Source organism: Myotis myotis, unplaced genomic scaffold (genome assembly GCF_014108235.1).
Source record: "Myotis myotis isolate mMyoMyo1 unplaced genomic scaffold, mMyoMyo1.p scaffold_m19_p_8, whole genome shotgun sequence".
NCBI classification, from domain to species: domain Eukaryota; kingdom Metazoa; phylum Chordata; class Mammalia; order Chiroptera; family Vespertilionidae; genus Myotis; species Myotis myotis.
In genome coordinates this window covers 3,532,997-3,551,240 of record NW_023416390.1, presented here as the reverse complement: position 1 = coordinate 3,551,240, position 18,244 = coordinate 3,532,997, and the positions used below count along the sequence as shown (strand labels likewise).

Here is an 18,244-nt window from a genome sequence, read left to right as displayed (position 1 = left end):
CAAATTACTTAATTTCTGAGTTGGAGTTTGTTCCAAGTGATTTGCTCAAGATTACAGAGCTCGTCAATGGAAAAGCTGGGACTCAACCCAAGTCCTGTTCATTATATTTTGAACCCTCACTTCTTTCCAGACACTAAGACTATTATGCGGGCATGGCAGGTGAAGCTGACGTCCACCAAACAATCCCATAAAGAAATGTTCAATTATGCCTGCCTGGTGTGGCTCGGTGGTTGAGTGTCGACCTATGAACCAGGAGGTCACGGTTCGATTCCTGGTCGAGCACATGCCTGGGTTGCAGGCTTGATTCCCAGACGGGGGTGCAGGAGGCAGCCAATCAACAATTCTCTCTCATCGTTGATGTTTCTCTCTCTTCCTCTCTCTGAAATCAAAGCATATTTAAAAGGAAAAAAAAAAAGAAGAACTTTAAAAAAAAAGGAAGAAATGTTAAATTTAATTGTAACAAGAGCCACAGATGCGACCTTGGATATGACCTTGGCCGGGATGGGGTGAGGGACAGTTCTTCCCTGAGGAGGTCTGATGCAATCTAAGATCTGAAGGGGGAATACCTGAGTTGCCTTGAGGAGAAGGGAGGGCGAAGGCATTCCAGGCAGCAGGCATGGAACAGCAGGGACGGTGCGACAGGAGGGTGGCTGGGGGAGGCTGGGACGTGAGCCTAGCAAACTCAGACTCATCAGGTAAAACTGCCCTCTGTGCCCCTGCACAGTGCTTCACAGGCCACAGTAAAGTTCCGTCTTTATCCCAAACACACCGAGAGCTTGTTGCACTGCTGGCTGGGGTGTTTTCCTTGGGGTGAGGGCTGAGCCATGCAACCACTGAGAGGAACCTTCCAAGGATGGGGATAAAGACGGATATTCCAGGGCATGCACTTCCATGTTCTAGAAAAGACATCTACTGTCTATCTAAACACTCCCAAAGTGGGGATTTAAGCTGCAGATAAAACGGCACCGCAGACCTGGAGGTAAACTGAGGCACAGATTACCTTGGAAGGCGGGGCACAGGAACACAGGCAACCCAAAGCAATGGGAAGAGTGCACGGAAAGAGGCCCGGGCATGAAAGTGGGGGGACCAGCTCCCAGCCGAGAGGCAGGGCAGGTGGCCCTTTTCACACACCCCGGCTCCCACCCACGAGCTGTGTGGCTCCGGATACATCGCTGGTCTTCCTGGGACAATTTCCCAATTTGCTGTAAGACCTACCCCATGGGGTTACTTCGAGAGTAACGTGAACTATGATACCTAGTGCTGGACCTGCACAGAGTACATCCTCAGTAAGTGTAAGCCGCCACCATTATTATTGTAAAAGGTCAACATACGTGGCGCGCACTGAAGGAAGGGAAACCGTGTGTCGGTATGCATCTAGGACATGTTCTCACACGTGTATGCATGTAAGAATCTCCGGGAAAGCGTGTGAAGAATCTAGGTTCCTGGCTTGGTAGCGGGAAGGCCGAGGAAGCTGGGTTTTTCCTCGGCCCCTGGGGATTCTGACACGGCTGACCCACACTTCTGACTTTGAGAAATTTCAAGGCCTAGAGCTTAAATATGCAGGCATCGAATGAAGGATCTCACTGCAGGGGCTCAACCACAGGGATAACTTTATGAAACAAATTTCAGATTTTCCTGTTCTTAAAGCAGAATGAACGGCGATCACTAGCAGAGCCTACTTCTAGGAGTGAACCGAACAACCAGAATCCGCGTGGCTGGCAGAAGACATAGCGGTTGGGTTTTAATAACCACCTTCATACATTATTTAAAGCCGGCGTTCCAAGTGGCCCGAAAATGTCGCTGCACGCTGCCCTGGGAGGAGAAATTACATCAACACCTGGACAGCGGTTTACATGTTCTTTCATTATTATTAGATTTTCTTTTCTAGCAAAATGAATAGGGCCCACCTTCAATCCGACAGAGAAAATTATTTTGTGCTAAGACACAGCTACACCTCTGAAGGTCTTTTCACTTCCCAGTGCAGGGTTATTTGCAGGAACTATTTACACTCACACGTGACCTTCAAAGGAGAAAATCAAACAAGTGGCTAAGTTCAGGGGAGGTGAAATCGCGGGCCTAAGGCACTCACATCCCGTGAAGAGTGTAAACTGAAGGTATCATGTGTGCCTTCTGCTCAAGGCACCATGACACAGCCCAATCCTGGGCTCCGGCTTCCTCCCAGAGCAGGAAACGTCACCCGGGCTCTTCATAGTAATAAGCAATGCACATTCCTGTCCTATTTGCAAAATTCAGCAGCAGCAGCTGCTACTCGCACAGAATTGTTAACAGAAAGCATTTTACATACGGAGCCCAAACATTTCAGAACCCGCAGAGTCTGGCGCCAAATGAAGTGCTCGGCCTCTTTAAATTTAAAATAAGGCCTGACAATTCACTTCTACATTCCTTCACCCAATTAAAAAAAAAAAAAAGACTAAAGCATTTTCCTGGGCCTTGGAGGGAACAGCTGGACACATCTGTCAGCTACACATCTCTGGAGCGGAAGGAAAGCAATGCGTGAACGCCATACTCACATGTGAGGGCTGAGCTCATAGAAGTTTCTGTTCCTGTAATCTTCCACTTTCTCCGGCGAATAGATAGGCAGTGACCGGTACGGGTTAACGGAGATGACCACACTCCCAATGTATGTCTGTGAAAGGAAGCGGACATACGCCCATTAGTACGGACACAGCACGTATTTTAACCTCTGAAATTTTATCCTAAAAAAAAAAACAAAAACACTAGTTCTACTTGACCATCCATTTTCTATTTTTCAAGAATGTTACATTTCTGTAGACAGAGAGTCAATAATGCGTATTCATTTTGCTGATACATGGAAAGCGTGGATTTATACATGGAAAATACTTTTCAAAATCTCTAGATTAATTCAGGATCCTGGCTACGAGCCCTCCGAAGCCCTTGCCAAAAATTAAGTCACCGACCGCTGTGAAGTGTGGGCAAGGGCTGTGCATTCCCCGATTCCAGTTAGAACTGGTGTTTCCCTCTCTCCTCTCTAGCCTCGTGTTTCTGTCTTCAGAAAGCAGGTCTCTCTCTCCCCACCCCCCACCCACAGCCATTCCTACCAACGGGGCCTGGCTTGGCCCCGCCCTTACCCACGCCTGTCCGTCGCTACAATGGGCTCAGGCCAGCTATCCCTAGGGCAGCAAACAGTTTTATCTGAGATCTGACGTGCTGCAACACCAGAATTTACTTTCTGAAGGACAGTACATTTAATGTCCAATTTAAATTAGCCCGGCCAGTGTGGCTCAGTGGTGGAGCATCGGCCTATGAACCAGGAGGTCAGGGTTCAATTCCCAGTCAGGGAAGAGGCCCAGGTTGTGGGCTTGATCCCCAGGAGGGGGTGTGCAGGAGGCTGCCAATCAATGATTCTCTCTCATCATTGATGTTTCTCTCTCTCCCTCTCCCTTCCCCTCTGAAATCAATAAAAATATATTAATTTTTTTAAATAAAAAAGAATAGATAAGACTGCTGCTGTGAAAAAAAAACTCGCAGTTCCCATGCAATGTTTCACATTTATTTCTGGCATTCTGTCACAGGAACCCAATCAATCTGGCCTGACTAGAAATGACTCAAAAAAAAAAAAGACTCCAACTTTCCTAATTTATTCTATTAGACGAGACTGTTTCAAGGTTTCTTCACTCTCCACCCAACCTGGGCAAGCAGAAGGCAGACACTAGAACTGGGTGACTGACGGAGCGGTTTCTAACTGATTCACTACCCTGAGTGACACTGGTAGACATGGAAACAGTGGCCAGCTAGCCCTTTAACATCTGCTGGTTGGGAGACCAGCCTTCCTTAGTAGAAAAAGGACACGAATTTACCTTTTTAGGTAGTTTCTGTGAGAAGGCTACAAAGGGCTAATTCAAATGTAACCCTGATATTTTGGGGGCTAGCAACTGGAATTCACGCCAGCAAGCTCAGTGTGCATTCCTGATGACCTATAATTAAGGTCAGTGCCTCCTTCCCAGAAACTGGTCTTGCAAGGCGTGTCACTGCCCTGGGGAGAGGGGGAAGGTCCTTATCGAACACCTGGGGGCCTTCCCGTAAGCCCACCAAAGGGGGCGGAACCATGTCTGCAAGACAAAGACCCCAGACGATTATAAAAAGCAAAGCCACTCCAATGTGGAAATTATTCCCGAAGTCCACCAGCGTTAATAAATGGGTTCCTCCCTCCTCTAGGAAGCGTGCTGGGTATGTCCTTGCTCTTCTGTAACACCTGAATACAGGAATCAACATACAAACAGTCTTGAGGTTGCCCTGAACACCGAACGCCAGCCTGGCTAACTGCCAGGTCGGAACCGGCCCGGCTGGCCCTCCTGCGGGGACAACCGCCGCTCAGCCCAGCACCAGAGGCCACACCGCCGAGGTGCGCGTCCCCTTCGCTGCGTGTGACTTCTATGCACAAGGGATTGCGTGCTGCCCCGGCCACTGCCCTGTCCCCTAGAACAGGCTGGCCCGCTCACGAGGCCCCGTAAATATTTGTTCACCGAGTGACTGGCTCGCACCGGGCGCCTCCATCCCTCACCAGACAGAGGGTACAGACCAGGGACGCCCTACAATCATTCTTCTGCTGAAACGCGGTACCGAGCACACGGACTCTGGTGCCCGATGTTATTCAACCGGCCTGCTGTGCTGCCCGAGCAAGGCCTTAGGCGATACGCTCTCGCCTCGGGTCTGGGTCCTGCTGGGAACGTCTGTTTGCAAAGAGGCCGGGACAGACCTACCCACCCACCCAGCATGCACGCCCCCAGGGACCGGGCTGCAGGCTTCCCTTCAAGAGGCGGGCAGGTTCCTCTCCCCACCGCTCCCACCCGCACTGGTCTACGCGGCTCCGTGCGACCAAAAGTGACCAAAGGTGACCAAAGGGACGTTAGAAGAGAAGACAAAAGCAGAGGCTTGGAAAGTGTGTGTGCAGCAGGACGCCCTCCGCTGTTATGACTGTAGCCGGGAGCCATGATGGGAACGAGCTTGTGCTGTCGAAAGCCGAGGCGCCGTGGACTGCGGGGCCTGACAACCCTCAGACACAGGAGGCCCAGGCTGTTCTAAGCACCGCACCCCACCCCCCGGCCCCAGGCAGAGGCCTGCAGCCACAGGCTGAGCCAGCTTGAGCCCAGCAGAAGACACACCCGGCTGATCCCAGCCTCAGCTGCTATCCCAATGAACCGGGCGCAAATGAATGGTGGTTGTTTTAAGCCATCAATTTCTGGAAGGTGGTTTGTCACACGGCAACAGTAACTGATACACCCACACAGCTCCAGGAGTAGAGAAAGGGCCCAGGCAGCACAAGCGTCCTCAGTCGAAATACGCAAACAGTGAAAGAACCTGGGCCATCTCAACAGGCCACTGTTTCCGATGTGTGTCCTCTGGTCCTGAACTTCCTGTAGGTCTGTCCTCCGCGCTGACACCTGCCCTTGCTGTGTGTGCGTTTCCTCCTTGAAGGTCCTATGGGCTTTAGTCAAACATGTAAATATCCCCACATTCTTGCCAGGAACATAACCTGAGAGTTTATAGTCCTGCCCTCCTCTGTCTAGGGCTGGAAAGGCCGCCTGGTAGCAGCTGATAGATGTCGGCAGGTAAGTAACTGCAGCACCAGGTGAAACCTCCTGTGCCGGGATCGAAACAATAGGGACCCGACAGCTCATTTCTACATCAATTCACATTTAGACTTACAAATGATATACTCGATTTTTAAACAAGCCACTGTATAGCACTTACAGTTGGTATTTTTTATTATATCATGTCTCAAAAGTATGGTAAACTGACTCATCAAGTAGCCACCGGCACTAAAAGTCGGAGATCCGACTCAGCTTCTTAAGGTCAAGTATGTGCATAGAAGGGCTGGTCCTTTGTGTGTTTTATTCTGAATGTGCTGAGGGGGGAAAGGAAGAGGAGGGGAAGTATTGTGAACCTTCACAAAAGAGAGCAGCCACAATAACCCTCCACTTGCCTCTGGAGTTCCACTCGCCTATTCCACTGGAAACAAGAGGCTGGTATGTCCGACCTCTCGCACCAACGCTATCCAGAGCTCGGGTGCCGCCAGTCCCAAGGGAGCCACAGACCAGGCCACCATGCGGCTGTGTTCACACCTGAACCTGGTCCCTAGGTCCCAAAGGACTCACAGAGAAGCTCTGCTAGAATCCAGAAGATGTTCTTCTTCGGCTGTTCACACCAAAAAAGGACCCTTCCCACTAATGGCCAAAACTACTCACCAATAGGTTCTATACACCTTCCCCAACAGGGACAGGTCTGGTCTGGCTCTCATTACCTACCCTCAATAGATGAATAGATGGATGGATGAATGGATGGATGGATGATGGATGGATGGATGGATAGATGATAGATTGATAGATGGATGGATGGATGGATGGATGGATGGTTGGATGATGGATGGATGGGTAGATGGATGATGAATGAATGGATGATGGATGAATGGATGGATGGATGGATGAATGGATGGATGATGGATGAATGGATGGATGGATGGATGAATGGATGGATGGATGATGGATGGATGGATGGATGGATGATGGATGGATGGATGGATGGATGATGGATGATGGATGGATGGATGGATGGATGATGGATGGATGGATGGATGATGGATGGATGATGACTGATGGATGGATGGATGGATGGATGGTTGGATGATGGATGGATGGATAGATGGATGATGAATGAATGGATGATGGATGGATGGATGGATGGTTGGATGATGGATGGATGGATGGATGGATGGATGATGGATGGATGGATGGATGGATGGATGATGGATGGATGGATGGATGGATGGATGGATGATGGATGATGGATGGATGGATGGATGGATGGATGATGGATGGATGGATGGATGGATGGATGATAGATGGATGGATGGATGGATGGATGGATGGATGGATGATGGATGAATGATGGATGGATGGATGATGGATGGATGATGACTGATGGATGGATGGATGGATGGATGGATGAATGATGGGTAGATGATGAAATGGATAGATGATGGATGGATGGATAGATGGATGATGAATGAATGGATGATGAATGGATGGATGGATGGATGGATGGATGATGGATGGGTGGATGATGGATGGTTGGATGATGGATGGATGGATGGATGGATGGATGGATGTGTGTATATGTGAACATACGTATGTATCTGCTCAATCAGTGTACTTATTTACTCCTACCCAACCTGTAACCAACCTCCTGACCATCCGGACACTCCCTAGCTCAGCACCTCCTGATCCCACCCCTCAGCACCCCAAGTCTTCAAGCGTCTGCACACCCCGTGACAGAGGAAAGCTTGCTCCACTCCCACCACCAGGTGACACTACGGAGGGGAAAGGGAAGGGAAGGGTGAGGGAAGACAAGGGCACAAGAAGGAAAGAAGAGAAAAAGGGAAGAGGGAAAAGAAGGCTCTACCCTTCTATAAAGGGCACATTCAATTAGCAAGATTATCTTCTACTTCTCCTGGGCAAACACTAAAACAAGAATGTACAAACATTCCTAAGTCAAAACAATCCTGGTCTTCATACTTCAGCTATCGCCAGCATTCCAGGACAGATGCCTGTGGATAAGCAAATGATACTCGAGTAGACATTCCTACTGTGATTACAGTGCAAACCCCAGTCTTCCCTGGGGCGCGCCCAGCCGGCGACCTCCCCACCCAGACGATCCGGAACCCGGAAGAAAGGGCCCTGAGATAGCAGCCCACAGACCATGGATTTCATTCCATTAGAAAGTTCTGCCACAACCCCACCCTCAGAGATTCCATTTCAAAGAGCTGGGGGCGGGGGGGGGGCGCGCGCCAGGCTGCGGCCTCTTCTAAAGTCTCCCCGGATAAGCAGAAACCGCACCTGGCAGCCCGCACCTCCAGGCCTCCGGGCCAGGCCCTCCTCTCAGGCTAGTGTCATCCCTGGCCCCTCTTCCAGCCTGCTCTCCCCTGTACGTATTCCTATGTAACTAAGTCTAAATATTTTGAAGAGAAAAGAAAACCTTCTTTGGCCCTAGCTCCTTACATGATAGCCACACTGCTAATAAACCCAGCATACGGTATGTCACACACTAGAGACACAACGGCCTCGGTAAATCAGGGCCGTCCTATGGCCGTGGATTTACATGCCTGGCTCTGACTCATTATAATAAGACTTTCATCATGACCAACGATGTGTTCTTGAGTGGATATTTACATGCACATACCGGTACATTCGTATGAAATTAAGATTTCACAAAACCCTAAGTACCCTACCACATGCGATGCCCTGATAGTCTTTGTCCAATTCTATTCATGTAAAAAATGTTTCAGCTGCTGGTCCCTAACCTACAAAATGGCTTTCATCACCCATTCAGGGTGAATCTCACAGTTTAAAAAATATTGCTGCAGCGCACATCTTAGTCTTTCTTCAGCTGCCCCCACCATTGCGATGCAATGAAAGCTATGAACCTTCCCTCCAGGAAAAACCCCACAGACAATACGCACATACAAGTCTGCATACAGCTGACATACCAGGTTAAGAGCTCCCACCGTAAGGGACAAAGCAATGGCCAGGGAGGGCAGAAAGAAAAGAGACAGAGGGAAAGAGACAGCGAAGCAAACAGAGAAAGAAAGGGCGTAAGATGTGATCGAAGTAATTCTGGAAGTACAAAAATGAAGACCTGTTAGAGTAAGAGCCAACAGCTCAGCCCAGCGTAACCACCACCCGCCAAAACCAGAGCGATGACAAGGCTGCGTGCAATGCATTCTGGAACGCTATCTAACCAAAAAGCGTTGCCTGGTCGGCGTGGCTCTGGCTGAGTGTCAACCTATGAACCAGCAGGTCACGGTTCGATTCCAGGCCAGGGTACATGCCCGGTTGCAGGTTCGATCCCCAGTGTGGGTGTGCAGGCGGCAGCCGATCAATCTCATCATTGATGTTGCTCTCTCTCCCTCTCCCTTCCTCTCTGAAATCAATAAAAATTTATATAGACTTAAAAAAAGAAACTTTTTTCAAGCTCAACAGTGGAGCACATGGGGACAAAGGAGGGGAAATGGGGACATCTGTGACAGTGTCAACAATAAAAATAAAGTTAGTAAAAAGTAAGTGAAGCACAATTTGACGGTTATGAGCCGCGATTACTTGAAGGGTGCGTGCGGTCCTCCGTGACGCCGGGGAAACGCACCGCTAGCGCACACATGTCAGGGGTTCCGCGTCCTTCCCATCCGGTCCTGCCCGGGCAACATGCAGCTCTCTAGAAGCACTAGCACCCTGTGGGGTGCATCTCCACTCCCCACAGGAAACTGAAATAAAAGCGTGACTAAACCACAAAGTGATGTAAGGAAATCCTAGTGACTCGTCTCCCCCACGATGGCTTCTTCGGCGCCTCTTTTTAAATCTCGAATTCTCCGATATCTTTTAAAGCCCCCGCTTTCCAAGGTTCTCACCGGCATCCCATCTGCCTACCTACCGGCTTCCTCAGGTTCCTCAGAATCCATTTCAGTGACTTGTTTACAGCCTCCGCGCGCGGCTCCCTGGACACGCATCCCCACGCCCATTAAATGCCGGCGGGCACTGTCCCCTGAGGTACCTTCGCTCACCTCTGCCCACGCGCCCAGGGCACAGGTGTGAGCCCTCCATCTCAGTGTCCCCCACAGCGCAGCACAAATAAGCTGGGTGCTGGGACTCCATCCGCTAACCAAAGTGGAACCAGGACAAGGCGCCAGCGACCTGTTCTCTTCCTGTAGCGCCCACGGTCCACGCTGCTGGTGGCCGGGCAGCTTGGCAGACGTGGCCGCGGACAGTGCCCGGCCCAGGAGGCTGGTACAAGAGGGCGCTGCGGTGGGCGCGGCCTCCCACCTGACTGAGGAGAGCTGAAATCCTCACACTCCCAGGAACAAATAGAAGTGGCGGGGGGGGGGGGGGGGGGGGGGGACAGGGTCTTCTCATTGCAGGGGGCAATCTTCATCTCAGCAGAAAAGACTGCGTTTTCAGCGTGGATCCCAGCACCAGAACTGCGCCTACACCGTGAAGAAATGCAGGCCACCCTTTAACTTCAGAGAGGTACACCAGGGGCGTGGCAATGCGACAGGCAAGATCTATTGGAGTATCTGACGTCAGGCTAATTGTTTCATCTAAAACGGCATCAGGCGAATAGTCAAGGCATTCCTCCAGGTCCCGGCCTCCAAGCCGCGCAGCTTCTACCTGGGCCATGGCCACGGCCACAGTGCAGACCCAGGGCGGGCAGACTCAGGTCAACACCACCCCCCACCTGCACTGAGCTGTCCTGACAACATCTCACAGGCAAGCAGCACACCTTCTGAGAGCCTCCCTTATGCAAAGCATCGCCTGGGAAACAAGGGCGCCTGGGGCGGTGCCCTGGGAGGCCTACAACAGAGCAGGAGGTGAGACTTTTCTGTCATAAAACGTGAAAAATAAGAGTTACCTACTCTAGCCCCCAACGCAGATGAAACAGATGGAAGTGATTCTGGGCCAAAGGAGTCATCCGTCTTCCTATCTCACCGTCTAAGGGAGCGCCTGGGGTTTAAAGGAAGGAAAGGTCACCGGGGAGGTTGGGGGACAGAACGGGTCTAGGGATGGGCATCACTCCGCTCAAGGCACGTTCCCCCAGGAACTGTGCAAAGACCTCAGGTTTCAGGCAAGAGCTGAGCCCTCCCTGCTGAGACTGCCCCTTCCGAATGCTGCTGTTTTTTTAAGCATAAATCCCCAGGGACCCACACAGACACCTGTGCTGTACACCCAGCACTGCCCCACGGCCAAGCGGTGGACGTAACCCAGGGGCTGAGCGGACAAGTACAAGGGGGTGGGGATACCACGGAGTGTTCATTCTTCAGCTTAGACAGGAAGGCAACTCTGGCACACGCTCTCACATGGATGCAAACACGGTGGAGGCACAGAGGCCACCCGACCACATCTCCGGACAGGGATGGAGAAGCCGGCCTGGAGGAGGGCCCCCCGTGAGTGACAGCCCCGGAAACAAGACCGGGTGAGGCGTCTGGGCTTGAGTCTGAAGGCAGTTCTGAAGTACAAGCCGGGGCATGGGGCGAGGGGGTTAGAGGATGAAACGGACTAAATCTAAAGCCAGGTCCCCGGCCCCAGGTGTGCTGGCTCAGACTCTGTGTCACCCGGGATGATGTCTGAGACTGTGCAAGCCTCGGCTGCAGCGACCTGGCAACGTTTTCCGGTTTGGTGTGAACCTGCGCCCATTTCTCATCTCCTCCAAGCCCGTCTCCTCATCCGGACAAGGAGGGTGGGACTGGCTCCTCCCGCGTCTAGGAAATGAGATTGTGCTACGGCGCTGACCACAGCTCCCGCACACCCGCAGCCGTCCATCAGCGTGACCTGCTGTCATTATCAAGACTCACCGTTCGGCTCTATTGGAACCTATGGGCCACTGGAATAGCCAAACCAGGACTCCAAAGCCTGTCCTATGTTCACGTCACAGCTAAATTCGCCGGGGAGTCCTGTGATGCCAGCCAGCATCCTACAAAACGGTCCTCATATGCAGGGAATTGTTGGGTTACATCTTAATAAAACTACCGTTCAGTGCCTAGAATACTGTCAACGTAAGGAACATTCAAACCTGCAGAGAATTCTTACGAGTTTATTTGAGCCAAACTGATGACAATTGCCAGGAAACAAAACCTCAACAGACTGAGGCAATGCTCCAGAAATGGCAGTTTTGCATCTTTTTTTTATGCATTACAATCAAAAGAGGAGGCGTAAGTGGGTTGCATGAAATCCACTGGTGACGGATTAGGGAGAAGGAAGAAAGCTAAGTGGAGGTGGCGGGGGAGGAGTGGAGGACTTCGGGATTGGATGAAAAATGGCAGGCACATACTTCTGTTACAGGTGGGTGCAGGACAGCTGACAGCCAGCAATGAACACAGCAGCACTGAGGGGTTTGTGGGCCCTGGCGGGGGCGTTTGGATGGGTCCAGCAAAGGGAAATCGTTACTACAAAGGTGTGTTTGTCAGGCAGGTCATCCTAGATGCCAACAGACAGGCTAGTTAAGGGGAAGACTGACCTTTTAGGGAAAAATCCTGCCCCAGGACGCGACGACCCACCATGAGCTGCTTTGAGCTTGAAATGTGTAATTTCAGGCCCCCCTGGTGGTCCCTGTAGGATCTGAGTTTGCCAGGCCGCACGCAGGCCCCCGAGCCCGTGAGGCTCCGTGTGCGGCCCCTGCTCACTCAGGTACTGAGACGATGATACCAGCCGGGCAGGTGGGACCTTCAGACGGGACATGCTCTCCACTGCGGGAGGCAGCACCACCCGTCCCCGAGGTCCCGATCCTGGAATTCGGTCCCACGGCACCAAGACAGTAGGTGCCACAGTGTTTTCAATCAGGCGTCTGTGACATTTCCCCAAAGGGGGCTTAAGCCTTCATTGGATTTTACAGACACAGTTTAGTCAACCAAACGCTTTGGTTGGTCTTTTAGAGACAGTTCAAATCAAGAAAAACTGTCTCCGTGTAAATTTCCATGGGATGTCAACAACCAACGGGGCCTTCTCTCTGGGTCTCGCAGTGGTTCTCAACCTTCCTGATGCCGCGACCCCTTAATACAGCTCCTCATGTTGTGCTGACCCCCAACCATAAAATTACTTTCGTTGCTACTTCATAACTGTCATTTTGCTACTGTTATGAATCGTCATGTAAATATCTGATATGTTATATGTGTTTTCCGATGGTCACGACCCACAGGTTGAGAACCGCTGGAAAGCAATGCCATTCAGTGTGTGCATCTCCCGCCTCCCGCCTAAGACATCCCTGTGGTATGCAGGCAACACACACACACACACACACACACACACACACACACACACACTACTCACAGCCCATCTTTACAGAGAAGAACATGGAGGCGTTAGGGAGTTTTGAAAGCTGCCCAAGGCCCCCCCCCCCTCGGTGGCAGGGGCAGCCCCGCCGACCGGACACTGGAAGAGGGAAGCGTGACTCGGTCAGGCTCCTTGGCTGCTCAGCACGGAGATGTCTCGGGTCACACCCAACACTGACCGCTTCACGGTCGCGATGAACCCACCCAGGAACCCCAGCCACCGGCCACGGAGCTTCCAGATCCCACCCTGGGGACCAGGCAGCACATGGACCAGGCAGCACCGGCTGGGGAAGGCGTCCCTCGAGGTCCGGCATCACGTGCTCCCCGGGGCCTGCTCCCCGCTGGTCCTCTCACAGCCGGGGTCCCGTCTCTGCGGCAGTGGCCCGGCGGGGCCCCTGCCGCCACGGCTGCCCGCATCGGCTCTCCGACCTCTCTTTTCCCTTCGGTATTCCCGATTCCCGGCGTGAGGACAGAATCGAGCCCTGGGTGCTTTGCTGGGCTCTGTAAGTCTCTGCTGTGCCATCCACCACTGGCCGTGGGTCGGGAGCCACACCTGGCAGGGCAGGCAACCGCGGCTGCCAAGGAGCCCACAGCCGTCAGTCTAGTCCCAGGCAGGTCTCTGCCAGCGTATTGTACCCTTTGTCCCTGGCTGCCGGTCACCGCAGACCACGAATTAAAGAACTATATATGAGTTCCGTGCCACGCTGAAATACCAGCTAAAAATACAGCCCGGGCAGCCTTCATTTTAGAGCCAGACAACACGACACCACCCTATCTCCACCGAGATCACCTCTGTGAGGAGACAAAGCGCGCCGTTCTCCAGACCCAAGAAAACGCTCTTAACTCAGGCACAGAGGGGCCTGTGTTACCGCTGCCGCTGGCCAGGCGTCTTGGAAATAACACTGCGTGGCCAAGCGAAGGTGGTAATGCAGCAGAAATGAAACCTGGACAATGAATCCCAAAGAAGGAAGGGGCAGGGGAACACGAGAGGAGGGAGAGAGGGACGGAGAGGGTCGGGAAGGGGAGGGAGGCTCTAGTTACTAGAAACCCTCAGTGTCTGAAGCCTGGAAGAGAAGTCACTCTGAGTTTCCAAGTTTTGGACCGACCACGTGCCTCACCCCTACTAGGTGCCAAGCACGGGCTAAGCTGCTGAGCCCACGATCCCTACTCTATGGGGGAAACATCACGAACCCTCAGTTGTTTCCAACGGTCACCGTGGCTGTGAGTGGCCAAGACTGAACCTCAGGTCTACTTGCCGAAGGCCACGCCTTCCCCAATATGCCACCCCCGGCACCCTACCCTCCACCCTTCCAACCTCCCTCCACCTCTGCAAACACCCTCCACCCCTCCAACCTCCTCCCTCCACCCCTGCAAACACCCTCCACCCCTCCAACCTCCTCCCTCCACCCCTGCAAACTCCCTCCACCCCTCCAACCTCCCCCTCCACCCCTGCAAAACCTCCCTCAACCCCTCCAACTCTCCCTCCACCCTGCCACACTCCCTCAACCCCCCAAACCCCCTCCCACCCTCCAACTCCCTCCACCCCTGCAACACCCTCCACCCCTCCACCTCCTCCCTCCTACCCTGCAAACTCCCTCCACCCCTCCAACCTCCTCCCTCCACCCCTGCAAACTCCCTCCACCCCTCCAACCTCCTCCCTCCACCCCTGCAAACTCCCTCAACCCCTCCAACCTCCTCCCTCCACCCCTGCAAACTCCCTCAACCCCCCAAACCCCCTCCACCCCTCCAACCCCCTCCTCCCTCCACCCCTGCAAACACCCTCCACCCCTCCAACCTCCTCCCTCCACCCCTGCAAACTCCCTCCACCCCTCCAACATCCCTCCACCCCTCCAACCTCCTCCCTCCACCCCTGCAAACTCCCTCCACCCCTCCAACCTCCTCACTCCACCCCTGCAAACTCCCTCAACCCCCCCAAACCCCCTCCACCCCTCCAACCTCCCTCCACCCCTGCAAACACCCTCCACCCCTCCAACCTCCTCCCTCCAACCTTCCTCCCTCCACCCCTGCCACTCCCTCCAACCCCTGCACCCTCCTCCCTCCACCCCTGGCAAAACACCCTCCACCCCTCCATCCTCCTCCCTCCACCCCTGCAACCTCCTCCCTCCACCCCTCCAACCTCCTCCCTCCACCCCTGCAACCTCCTCCCTCCACCCCTCCATCCTCCTCCCTCCACCCCTGCAACCTCCTCCCTCCACCCCTCCAACCTCCTCCCTCCACCCCTCCAACCTCCTCCCTCCACCCCTCCAACATCCCTCCACCCCTCCAACCTCCTCCCTCCACAACCTCCAAACAAATGTGAGAAACGTAACAGCCCGTCTTTAGAAAGTAGGGTCACCCCGCCTTGACCTGCCCTACAGATGTGACCGCAGAAAGAGCTGCAGGTGAAGAAAAGGCGGCAAAACTGGCCACACATCCCCTGTGCTGACCTGCTCCCCGCCCCCCTCATTCATAAAGAACCACACGCTGCTCTCAACCACCTCCATCCCCTCCTCCACCTGGAGAACAGGATGAAAACCACCTCCTGACACCTTCCCCGCCTTCCAGAGGGAGCCTCATCCTCACGGCGTTAGTGCTTCTGACGAGGGCGCGCGGGGCTCTGGGACGGAAGGCACCTGCTCCGCGTCACCAGGCTCATGTCACTGGGCTGCCGAATGCCAGCTCCGCACGGGGCAGGGGCACCGGGGGCCACTTCAGCCCTCCGCCTGGGGTTGAGGCCGCCCTGTCCCCAACCCCACGTTCTTCAGTAACAACTCAGTCATTCTGAGCAGCACTGTGCAGACTCAGCATGCTGCCATGTGACCCTGGCCGGGGTGGCTCAGTGGTTGGGTGCTGTCCATGCACTGAAGATTCCTGGTCAGGGCACATACCCAGGTTACGGGTTCGATTCTGGGTCGGGGTGCTTGCAGGAGGCAACCGATTGACAGTTCTCTCTCACATTGATGTCTGTCGGTCTGTCTCTCTCTCTCTTTTTCTCTCTCCCTCTCTCTCTCTAAATCAATAAAAGCATATTTTTTGCCGAAACCGGTTTGGCTCGGTGGATAGAGCGTCGGACTGCGGACTGAAGGGTCCCAGGTTCGATTCCGGTCAAGGGCATGTACCTGGGTTGCGGGCATATCCCCAGTAGGGGATGTGCAGGAGGCAGCTGATCGATGTTTCTCTCTCATCGATGTTTCTAGCTCTCTATCCCTCTCCCTTCCTCTCTGTGGGAAATCAATAAAATATATTTTAAAAAAAATAAAAGCATATTTTTTAAAAAAAGAATGCGTTCCTACTGGAAGCATCATTCATTTGCTGCCACAGCAACCACATAAAGTCAGCAGGACTATTAAGAGCATGAACTCCGGGGCCAGACCCCCTGGGTGTGAATTCCAGCTCCGTCCCCTACTTGTGCCTCAGCCTTTCTGAGCCAGTTTCCTCGTATGAAAATGAAGGTGATTTAAAACCTACAGGGCACAGGACTCCAGTAACAATGAAATGAATTAACACATGTAAAGTGCTTAGCATAGCATGTGCCAACGAGGGCTTGTCACCTGTCATTTCATCAATAAGAACACTCTCTCTGAGTGAAGGCACCTCCCCCGGCCTCAGAGGGTCAGTGGCAGAGCCAGGCCTGGTCTTTGCTCCGGAGCACCCGCCCCTCCACCCCCAAAAGACTAACTCTGCCCTAACCGGTGTGGCTCAGTGGATAGAGCGTCGGCCTGTGGACTGAAGGGTCCTAGGTTTGATTCCGGTCAAGGGCATGTACCTTGGTTGTGGGCACATTTCCAGTAGGGAGTGTGCAGGAGGCAGCTGGTCGATGTTTCTCTCTCATCGATGTTTCTAACTCTCTATCCCTCTCCCTTCCTCCCTGTAAAAAAATCAATAAAATACATTTTATTGATAAGAAGAAAGAAAAAAAAAGGCTAACCCTGCTGCAGACCCAAAGCCAGGCCTAACTGCCTGGAGGGCTCCAGCGGAACATTTAAATTAATATAATATTGTGTCAGTACCAGGTGACTATTTCAGGTACCGTACTAGCCTGCAGGATAAGACAACTCTGCACGGGGTGAGTAACAGACAAGCATGTGTCCATGTTGCAAGTTCTAAGAGGAAGGGGTTTTCCAGCCACCAAAGGTTTCAAGAGGTGGAGGTGCGGAAACTGGCAGTTACCACCAAAGAGGATTGTTCTGAACGGAGCACAAAACTGTCCGAGAGAGGCTGTGCTAGGAATGAGACACAACATTTCCTGCGGCCTCGTCCCTCACCAGCTTTATCTGGCCTGCTAAGGCCGTCTGCACCAAACACCGAGGGTACACGCCTACACGCCTACACACACACACACACACACACACACACACACACACACACACGTTCTCCGTGCTTCCTTAACGCTCTACTTTTCCATGAGCCGAGCAGACTCGTGCACCACCCAGTCTAGGCCTTTCCTTGCACGGGGTCAGGGGGTGGGAGGTGGCATCACAGGTGGCTGTCTGCCCCCAGCGTGGGTCTGGGCCCTCGGGGACAGGCCCATTCCTCCAGATAGAGGAGAACCTCCCCTACTTCCAGCTCCACAACAGAAAAGCTTTAATGTGAAAGTTTAACTTTTTAAACGTTTTTATTGATTTCAGAGCGGAAGGGAGAGGGAGAGAGGGACAGAAACATCAATGATGAGAGAGAATCAGGCCCCACACTGGGGATTGAGCTCAAAACCCGGGCAGGTGCCCTGACCGGGAATCCAACTGTGACCTCCTGGTTCCTAGGTCCACGCTCAACCACTGAGCCACGCCGGCCGGGCTGAAAGCTTAATTTTTACTCAAACCTACATAATCTGGAAGATTACCCTCTATTAAACTACACTCGCTTCTAGAAATGGGACTGGGGTAGCGAGGTAAGAAAATCACATGTTTATGTTAGGTATGCCTGTATTATCTGAATTTTCTTTCCAAAAGCATTGGCTATTTTTGTAATTGAAAAAAAACAAACTACACTTTTTAAAGGAAATTTCAAAAAGAAAAAGAAAAAAAAAGGAGACCGTCCGGGTAGCAGGAACAGCACTAGCATGGATGTGTGTATTCCAGCCGCTGCCAGGGGCTCCAGGTCCGGGAGCCACCCGGGAGCCCAGGGAAGGGCCCAGTCTCCCCAAGACCCCTCCTGCCGGACACCTCCCCAGAGCCTGGACACACCCCAGCAGAGGGCCAGCTACGTCGTACTCCAACCCCGACCCACAGGGACCACGAGGTAACGAATGCATGTTACTATCAGCTGTATGTACGCTTGAGGCAACTCATCCCGCAGCAAGAGTTAACTGGTACGCCATCTATACAAACTCCCAGGGACATATGTTATACCCATAGGTGGGAACTTCCATGTGTATGTATAAAAAGTGGTTTAGGA

General features: G+C 52.9%; 1 protein-coding gene across 8 annotated transcripts in view; it reads right to left on the bottom strand.

Annotated features, from left to right (window-relative positions):
* Window positions 1–18,244, bottom strand: part of MYO1B (myosin IB) — a 140,413-nt gene that overhangs the window by 93,976 nt on the left and 28,193 nt on the right. For all 8 annotated transcript variants that reach the window (XM_036319790.1, XM_036319789.1, XM_036319786.1 and 5 more), the window contains one exon: window positions 2,532–2,647. In XM_036319790.1, the coding sequence (XP_036175683.1) occupies window positions 2,532–2,647 (116 nt within the window). The remainder of the gene's footprint in view (window positions 1–2,531; window positions 2,648–18,244) is intronic.